The sequence below is a fragment of the Electrophorus electricus genome, chromosome 21, assembly GCF_041902795.1.
Source record: "Electrophorus electricus isolate QZ-2024a chromosome 21, ASM4190279v1, whole genome shotgun sequence".
NCBI classification, from domain to species: domain Eukaryota; kingdom Metazoa; phylum Chordata; class Actinopteri; order Gymnotiformes; family Gymnotidae; genus Electrophorus; species Electrophorus electricus.
In genome coordinates, this window is record NC_137517.1 from 6655203 (window position 1) to 6665000 (window position 9798).

At 45.8% G+C, this 9798-nt stretch overlaps 1 protein-coding gene and 1 long non-coding RNA gene across 3 annotated transcripts in view; both read left to right on the forward strand.

The window, feature by feature from the left end:
* The first annotated feature begins 1560 nt into the window (after positions 1-1560).
* The window catches only part of scube3 (signal peptide, CUB domain, EGF-like 3), a 66942-nt gene continuing 58704 nt past the window's right edge, over positions 1561-9798 (forward strand). For both annotated transcript variants that reach the window (XM_027018088.3, XM_027018089.3), the window contains exon 1: positions 1561-1964. In XM_027018088.3, the coding sequence (XP_026873889.1) occupies positions 1859-1964 (106 nt within the window). In that variant the 5' untranslated portion in view covers positions 1561-1858. The remainder of the gene's footprint in view (positions 1965-9798) is intronic.
* Positions 5444-8412, forward strand: LOC113582361 (uncharacterized). Its single transcript, XR_003411155.3, has 3 exons — positions 5444-5961; positions 6359-7447; positions 7814-8412. It is a non-coding gene; the product is annotated as an uncharacterized LOC113582361 (long non-coding RNA).

Genomic DNA, 9798 nt, shown 5'->3' on the forward strand with positions numbered 1-9798 from the left:
TCGTAGCCCTCGTGGAAATAGACCCCTGGGCATGGCACTGGTACCAGGGTGTTTGGTGGCAAAAGCTCCCCGCAAAAAAAAAAAAAAAAAAAAAAAAAAGTTTGTGAAAGACTGCAAATGACTCCACAGTCCCGACGGGCTTTCTTTCTTTACGTCCGGCTGTGGCCGATCACGGCTGCTTTCACACAAGACGTTTTCTCCGCCAGGCCACGCGGCCAACGGCAGGTCGCAGCTCCGCTCGCGGTTATCCTACAGCATGCCACACACGAACTACGGGTCGGGTAAGAAAGGAGCAAGCCGAGCGAATCGAACATGAATTAGTCCGATGAAAACACGCACTGGGGGCTGCAGGCTGGAGCTTGTTCGCACCTGCTGTTTCACCGAACCGGAGCTTCGCAGACGACCAAGGCTTTCTTGGAGAACTTTTCGAGACCGCCCAGGATTCTTTCACTGAGAGCACTCTTAAGAAACTCAAATTAGAAAGGTGCAAGACCCGACCCAGGACTGTAATTCTGAACAGTACTTATGAATTTGCTTGCAGTGAGCTTTTTACATGCAATAGTTTATTGCAGAGGTATTCAAATCACAGTCTTTAGTGTCCAGATCCTACATATTTTCCACAGCTCCCTTTATCTTGGAGTCAGGTGTGACAATAAAGTAGCCAACCAGTTTCATTAATCATTTAATCCACTACAAGGGATTACAAAATCCAGGATCTGGATTTGAGGTCCAGATTTGAGTACCTCCGGTTTAGTGATAAGTAAACTACGCTACTTATATCCGAAGATCAATAAAAAATATAATAAATGGATAATTTGTTTATTTTTGTTCATAATTTTTGTTCAGTGCAGCAGCGGAGTCGTGATCGGACTGGCTTCTGATACTAACGGGGGTCGGATGACTGATAAGTTTACGGAGCCACCGTAGCAGCCCCCGCCCAAAGGTGGCGACACGTGCGCTCGGTAGAAGCGGCAGCCGGGTGGCACCACGCATGCCTTTAAATGCAGTTACGGTTGCCTTCTTTAAAACGGTTAATCGTTTGTATGTCTGCTCAGACGCGTAATGGCACGGTTATTCTTTCCCTCTCTTTAAACGCATGTGGTATTACATAAAGAGATGAAGTGGCCTGTTGTCTTTCGTTAGCGAGCAGTGTGTGATGGAGAAAGGCAATCCATATACGGACAAATCTAACCGCTGTATCGAGAGTAATCAGACTATCTTATATTAACGAAAAGGACACTCATCGGGTTTTATGAACTTGACGTAGCTATGTTTATTTCGTCTAATTTCATGTGTGCACACATGCTTAGCACTTAGGTAAAGATGAAAACAAAAGTCTCCGGGTCTGTGCGCACGCACACACCGCGCTCAAATCCATTGATTGCACATGGTCTCAGCGCGTCTGACCTCTCGCCCACGGAAGCCGTATCCATGGCAACCCCCACTTCGGTCCAACCCGCGGCTGATTGTGAATTCCTCCAGAAAAAAGGTCCTTGCAAGTTGAGTGAGTGAGAGAGAGAGAGAGAGAGAGCAATGCGTGATTCTTCATCTCTCCTCCCCCTTCCTCCGTCTTCACTCTATCTTTCTATGCTCTCTCTTACATAGAAATTGGTCAGAGACGAACATGACCACTGAACTATGTTTCTCTTCTCCTGCTGAACTCAGTCGGTCACCTTCACCACCCCGAGCACTTGAACCAACATTTTCATCTAAATAAAGGAGAGGACAGCGCATGTCAGTTTCTGAACGGGGGGGGTGGGGGGACCACGTTAACGCTTTGATTCCACTAATCGTTACGTTTTGTTTTTTTCTTGGCTAGATACGGAAAAGGGCCCCTTTAATCTTCCCGCACGGTGATATGTTAATATACGCTATTATGCGCGCGAGCATTGGATTAGTGGGCTTCTGTCTGGTAGCCTTTGTCCAACGACCAGCCGGTGCTTCCGTGAGTAGATCTTCCCAAGGTAAGTTTTTTGCTCACCTCTTCCTGTGCATTTTAACCGTATACATGTTAACGTTTTTTTTTTTAACAAAAACAACTTTACTAGTAGTGCTTTGGAGTGTGCTTGAATATTTGAGGCAGGTTAATTTGCAATGTAATTTTCCCTGTTCAGTGACAGTGTTGAAATTGCAATTTGCATTTCAAAATATTTGGTGAAAGCTCCCGTTCTTTACAATTTCCACCTCCCATTTATTAGACTTTGCACTAGGTGAATGGTCTTGCTTGGTTTCTTCAGAGTTGTGCTTTACAGCTGGTTGATACTTTACTAATAATAACATTGTTACAGATTTATCAATCGACTCAGATGAAATGACATAGTTTTTCTTTGCCCAGTTCTGTGTTTTCACCAGTTGTTTTATTCCCCACAATGCCTCTCTGATGTCTGGAGGTGAGAGTGAGGGGTAGGCATGGCACAGAGCAGGAGAGAAAGCCTTATGGGCACTTCTGGGGCAGGCATGGCGCAGAGCAGGAGAGAAAGCCTTACAGGCACTTCTGGGGGTAGGCATGGTGCAGAGCAGTAGAGAAAGCCTTGCGGGCAGTTCTGGGGTAGGCATGGCACATAGCAGGACAGAAAGCCTTACGGGCACTTCTGGGGTAGGCATGGCAACATAGCAGGAGAGAAAGCCTTACGGGCACTTCTGGGGTAGGCATGGCACATAGCAGGAGAGAAAGCCTTACAGGCACTTCTGGGGTAGGCATGGTGCAGAGTAGGAGAGAAAGCCTTACGGGCACTTCTGGGGCAGGCATGGCGGAGAGCAGCAGAGAAAGCCTTACGGGCACTTCTGGCAGTGTGTGCATGCATTCTAACTTACTATCATTCAGGGAGAAACAAGATGTAACACCACACCAAATTAACTCCATGTTAACTTTCAAACCAACTGCAGGGCTTGGTTTGAAAAACCTGTGCGCAGTGCCGTCTCTGCACATAGATGCATTTACTTCAGTTTGTGCCTGCATTTAAGAGGTCAGTGAGCATGATCCGATGCCTTTGAGAAGGTATTTAGCACAATAAAGTCAAGCATTTGTCACTTGTCTGCAAGCCAATGGTGGAATAGTCACTTTGAAGTCTAACTGTGTGGAAGGTGTGTTACCTGCATGTGCTTTTAACACTAAAGGCTTCAGAGCGTTTCAACATTCTGGCAAACACCTCTGTAAAGACGTTTTCAAGTGTTTCTCTGAAGTGCTTTTGGAATATAGGAATCCAGAAACGTCTTCAGGACTTAAGATGAAAAGAATGGAACAATCATACAACTGAGCTTTGGCACACGGCACACTGAGATTCTGAGATTTGGCTCTGTGTGTGTGCGCGCGTGTGTGTGTGTGTGTGTGCGCGCGTATGCACACGCGTGCATGAGTGTGAGGTACATGGTGATGGTTCACACTGAGACACAAAAAAGATGTCCCCTGTGCCGCTGACGGAGTAGGGATGGGGACGTGGGGGACGGGAATGGGGGAGGTGGTGGGGGCATCTTGGGTGGTCTGCTTCTCATTGTGGGAAAACCCAATATTTACATTTTGAAATTTGAACAACTTTTCCTCTTTTAATTTTCCGCAACATCCATTACGCTCGTTGTACATGGCTGGGAGCTGAACAGTGGCACTCAGTCAAAGTGGTCTGCACCTGTTCCCCTTGGTGCATAGTGCGTGTGTCTGTGTATGTGTACGAGCATGGGAATGTGTGTGGGCATGCATTTGGGTGTGTGTGTGGATGTGTGTGTGCACTCGTGCATGTTTTTGCAAGTTGAGATTTCAACCTTTGATTAAGTGTTTAGATTTGATTTAAAACACCCTTGCTGTACAGTTCATTCTGTTTTGGAATTATGGAGGCACATCAGAAGATTAGCATGACTAGCACGGCAGGGGAAAATGCTTCGTTGTTTACATGCTGCTTAGATGGGCTTGGCCCCAGCCATAATACAGCTCGAGAGGTATCACCAGTGGCCTGAAGATGGATGGCTGGACCTGTATGAGGTGGAGCGTGGCATCCATCTTGCATTTACACATGTGGACACTGGGGCTGGCTGCCGGTGTTGCCTCGGATGGTGCGTGATTTGAGGCATGTGGTGAAAAGACAGTAATAATTCATTCTGGACATGTGCAAACGATTTTTAAGGAGTCATTTAGGAAGCCAGGGCTGTCAATAAGCTTGGGAGAGTACGATTAGGGGGAAAAAATGAATTACAAAACAAATACAAATACAAATGGGCAGAGAGAAGGAGAAAAGATCCAACAGAGACGAAGAGAGCATCTGGGTCTGCCAAGCTTAGCCGCTGCCCCTCTGTTGATTGAGGACTGGGGTGTAGTGCGGCACCAAGGCAACCGCGGGTGTAGATGTGACCTGTTGCTGTGGTGTGTGTTGGTGTAACCTCTGCTCTGTCTCCCTACATTGGGAGGGAGAGTGAGAAGCACAAGGAGAGAGAGAGAGTGAGGGAAAGAGGGCGAGAGAGTGTGAGCGAGTGAGTGAAAGACAAACAGACGGAGAAGGAGACGGGAGAGGGGAGAGTGAGAGAGTGAGCAATTGAAAGAGAGAGATAGACAAACAATGAGAGAGAAAGAGAGGGAGAGAGATAGACAAACAGAAGAAGGGGGGGGGGTCAGGGCGAGGGGGTCGGGTGGTGATCGCCGGGCCGCACAGACAGAGAGCAATATGAGCTAGTCCTCGTCCGTGCTGTCAGTGTGGGAACGCTATGTGGCCTGAGTTTGCTGAGGAGAGAGTGCCAGAGAGCACAGCATAGGCCAGACTGGTACCACAGACTCCCACAGAGAGGGGTGTGCCAAATACAAGCTCCTCCCTCTTTATTCCGCCTGGGGGGTTTGTTTGCTTTGTCTTGCCTTTCGCTCCATGAAGTTGCAGGGTCCTTTTGTTGGTGCGAGGCAATGGCCTTGCATTTGCTTACAAGGCATACATACTTTATCTACTAACCCAGTTACATCCTCAGTGGTTGGTTTGACGTACTAAGAGAACCAAAACATGCTAATGTTACTGTGTAAGTAAATAATACAATTAATGACAGTTAGTATAGCATCCAGTTTGCACCTGGCCACTCATTTCATACTAATCAGTAGCTGGAAGCATTCATTCTTTGTTATCCATGTCAGTACTATATTCTGTTAAGTGTCATTATCGAACATGTTAGTATAGTGCTGCTTGGATGTGTTTTATGGACCAATGCTAGACTGACAGCAGTCAAAACAAGGGGTTTCCATTAACACTGTGAGCAAGGTTTAGGGCAAGACAGGCTTTAATCTGTACCTCTTTACCACAGCAGATATGTGTCAGTTCTGTTCTTCCCTAAAACAAAAGTCCTCTGTCTCTATTCTTAGTCCTGTCACTGCCCATTTTCCAGCCCCGAGTCCAGAAACGTCTCACACCACACTCTCCTCACTCTGTCCCTGCTGTCCAAAGGCCGAGGTGCATATTTGAGGTGGGCGTTACAAAGTTTATGGTCGGCTGTGCGGCAGAGTGGCCGTCTGGCCCGTCTGGGTTCTCGGATCTGACCCAGAGCCAGAGTGAGCCCAGCACGGTCGCCCCACAGCTGAAGCACAAGTGTCAAATTACTCCAGAGAACCTAAACAAAGGTCACTTAAGACCGTCTGCCTGCAGCACAGGGTATGGCACGGTCTCTCTCTACCGGGTCTGGTGTTGCAGTCACTGACTTGCAATACTAATTTAGTGGGAAATCACTCGCACAGAGGGAGCCCAAGTGACGGATGGTGCAGACTGAAAGGCTGGCACTCAACCGAGTTTCCCTTTGAAATGCAGCTACATGGAGCTAAACGGAGTTAGGTGCTTTGGAGAGGTCTCCCAACAGTGAGACTGGGCAGAGATTTTGTTCTGGGATATTCTTGATATCCTCCAGTGTAGCTAATTGCTGTTTCTTCTCATATATTATTTGGACTTTGTTTCATACTATTCTACTGTATTTACGTGATGTTGGGTGTGGTGCCTAGGAATTCAGGTGAGTTATTGTAATTTTCCTCTGCAGTTTACAATAAAGTCTCCTCCCTCCTGTTTTGGATACTGTAACCTGGGGAGCTGTCTGTGTCATTAACTCATTTTAGTTTCTCTTCACTTACAGTATGTGAAAGGGAAAGAGTGTGAAGGTATGTGTGAGAGAGATGAGAGAGAGATAGAATAGATAGGGAGGAAGAGAAAGAAGGGGAGATGAAACAGGGAGGTAGAGAGAGAGAGAAGGAGAGAGGAGAGAAAGGGAAGATAAACATTCTTATAGCAGTCTCCTTCTAGCAAGTACCAGCCAGGCAGGGCTGCGGATAACTATAGTCTAGGTGTAGATGTAGTTGACGGTGTGGTATTAGTATGGTTATGTTTGCATTGTTGGGTTTTGTCCATTGCAGTTTTTCCCCTATAATGGAGTGGTCCACTGACTGCAGAAGGGATGGATCAATTACATGCAGGAAAGTTGAAACTGTCCACAATGTGAACTTGCGTGTTATGAATAACCCATTTATATTTATAATTTTGGTTCCAGGATCAAGGCAAGATTGCCTTTTAGGAAGGTTTTGAGTGACAGAACAATGCTCAATTATTTAAACATCTTGCCCTTGTTATTTGTGTGGGTGGATTTGACACTATGAGGCACTTCCTTTCTTTGAACTTGTTGTTTCTGACAGTAACACAAAATGAAAGTAATTAATAGCTATTATACTGTATGCTGATGTCAAAAGCATTTACAGAAATCTTTTTCTTATAAGATGTGGTTTGTAGGCTCTGTTGCACAGTGCAGTAGCTTTAGAGAAACCCGTCGATGTTCCTATATATCTTCATTCCTCATGCAACCATGGACATTCACATGTGGTTGTAAAGTCCTGAGCATGTCGGGCAAGCTTCTATTTTCAGTACCTAGCCAGTTTCTGTTAGGTGAGCCTCTCATTTTTCTGTTTACTTGATTTTCCTATGTCCTTCACAGCCTCAACCATGAAGCAAAACCTCTACTCGCTGTCAGAAACACTCCCTCCATATTAAAAAAAAAAAATCACTAATCATTTAGGAGATTCTTCTAAGCTGCCAGCCCTTGGCCTGGTGGTGAGACTTCAGCTCTGAGGTGTAGCACAAGGCGTGTGCTACCAGTGTGCCCCAGGGGGGTGAAATTTCAAAGTGCTGTACTGAACTCAGGAAAAACAGGAACTCCTGTAGAGGTTCTGCTGGTAATCTGACTCCTGTCAGATAACCAGTGTCAGTGCCGGCAGGACAAAGGCTTCGTGAACCCCCCAGCTGCTGTTTACAGAAGAATAGGATGGATGAAGCAGATTGCTTTGCATAGCAAACAGGCTAAAAGTGTTATAGTCCTGTTCTTCGGGGGCCTGTAGGTCTGCAGGTGTTGGCAGCACTCCTGCCTTGACCCCACCTGACTGCACTAATGAACCCTCCTCCCAACTGAAGGACGGCCACGTCGGACCAGATATCACCAAGCGCTGCATGAACTGGTAAGGTTTCCCCAGTGGCAGGAAACTTCTGATCTACAAAGGGATGAGTTGCTGGATTTACTTGTCAGCTGAACTCCCTGCACCTGCCTGAAGGGCGCATTCTCATTTTTTTCCAGGTCCTTCTTTTGCCTGTTGCGGTACTTTTAAACTGTTTTTTGCCCTGAGTCACGAAGTCGCGTATGTTTGTGCACCCAGGCATACCTCAGTTTCATTACTGTGTAGGTCTTCATATTTGTAGCATTACATCTGGAATGCGTGCCAGCATCTTTCACACTAAACCAGCTAACAGTATCTCATACTCTTCTTTGGCACCTCACGTGTTAAAGTGAACAGTTGACCCAGGAGAACCCAATCCTTCCTCCTCAGGCTCAAAGACCCAGCAGCACATCTCAAGACCAGCGTCCGGTCCTGAGAGGAGTCACTTGCAACTAGCTGCAACTTCTGCGGGCCGGCACCGCACCAGCCTCACCATGAGAAAAATCTCTTCAGCAAGCATCTCTTCTTGGGGCAGCCTGTGTAAGCTTCTGAGAGCCTCTGAACTGAGCAGACTGACAGCAAGCAGTTAGCAGTAGACCGGCCCACTGTACAGCACCGCCTTGCGGGAATGCTGGGACTCAGGAGTCACCCATCCCAGCATTAGTCGCCAGTGTCGGACTTCTTGCTCAGTCTCTGACTCACTGGGTCTCCGGTCACTTCGATGCTAAACGAGAGGGATGTGTTTTGTTTTTGAGCGGATGATTTTGTGAGTCACGGTCAGCCATCTAAGCTGTTCCCCCAAACATAAATAAATAAATAAATAAAACACACAGCATGACCTCCTTGTGTCCAGCTCTCGAATTGATTACTGCGTTAAAAACGAATAGGATAAAAACACAATAATGTTAGTTATTTTTCAGAAAATTCACCTTTTCTGTGAGTTGAGGTCTCCATATAAGAAGAAAATATACTGTAGATATTACTGTTACCATTCAGACACTGACATGTACGCAATGTGCACTTTGATCTTTGCAAACCTAACTGTGTTTCTGCAGAGGAGAGGATGCACAACATTTGTGTGTAGGGTAAAACTGAACAAAGCACATTTCATCAAGCATGGCCTCATTATCTGTCATGCAGAAATTGGCCTGTCCATCAAGCAGTTAGTGTGTGCGCCCTGCCCCACAGCACTTTAATGTTATAACATCTGTAAGGCAGGACTGCATTGAACTGTTGCATTTCTACATTACAATATGGGTTAATGGTTAAAACATCGCAAAAGCTAGACACCAATGGTGTTGCAGGACATCAAGATGGATGCATATAGTTATGTGATGCATGTGTTTACAGACTGCATGTGTTTACATTCCAAGGGCCTGTAGTAAATGAATGAAAGGAAATGCTTTATTCTAAATGCTTAGTAAAAGGGGACATCACTCCATGTGTTTAACTGCTGGAGAAATGATCGCTGTTTTATTTGGGGTTTGCCCTTAGATGGCACAATGGTGAGAGGAGTGATGGGGACGCTATTAGAATAGAAAGCAGAAAAAACTGCAAAGGTACCTTCACTTAGTAGGCCTTATGTCACCTGCCGATTCGACATTGCAACACGTGCTTCAAATTATGAACCCAGTTACCTGTAATATACTATGAATAACACACATGCTGCAAAGATTGTTGGTTGTCATGCAGGTATGATTAAAAGACTACCTGGCCTGACAATACCAGTGCTCGACTTGAAAGCTAGTTGGAAGGTTAGCAGCAAGTTACCATATGCCTAATGCCAAATGACGTTTTACAATTTCACTGCTTGTCAGCAAAGTTTGTGTTTTTGTTACTGAATTACTTATTTGAGGCCTACGTGAATGTACTTAATGTCTTCGTAACAGTGTGACGTGAGTACGTCTACTTTCATGCAATAAATCAAATCGAACATTATCTGTTTGCTATAAAATGGGTCTGATGGAAACATTTATTTTGCAATTGTCATATTTATCATGGCCTACATATAAAATGTAGTAGTGTGTGGCACTTGCACGCTGGAAAGCTGGCTGTTTCTACCCTGCCTCAATCACACAGACCCAGTCATTTTATGTGCTGATCCTACAGGAAACGTCTAAAAATATCAGGCTAACACTCGTACTGTAATTCCCATGTTGGCCCCTCTTAAAATCGTTTTAGGAACTAGCCAAAGAAGCAGAGCAGGAGCTTAATTGGCACCCGCGGAGAAGGGAGCTAGCGCCCCGTTAGTCTCAGAGGCTATGAAATGGGGCTAGCCTCCCCTTCCTGGTGTGTGAGTATGGATACTTCTGATGAGTATCAGAGGTTAAGAAATGTAGCTACAGGAGCTCAGCCCAAATCTTTGATCTCCTGTG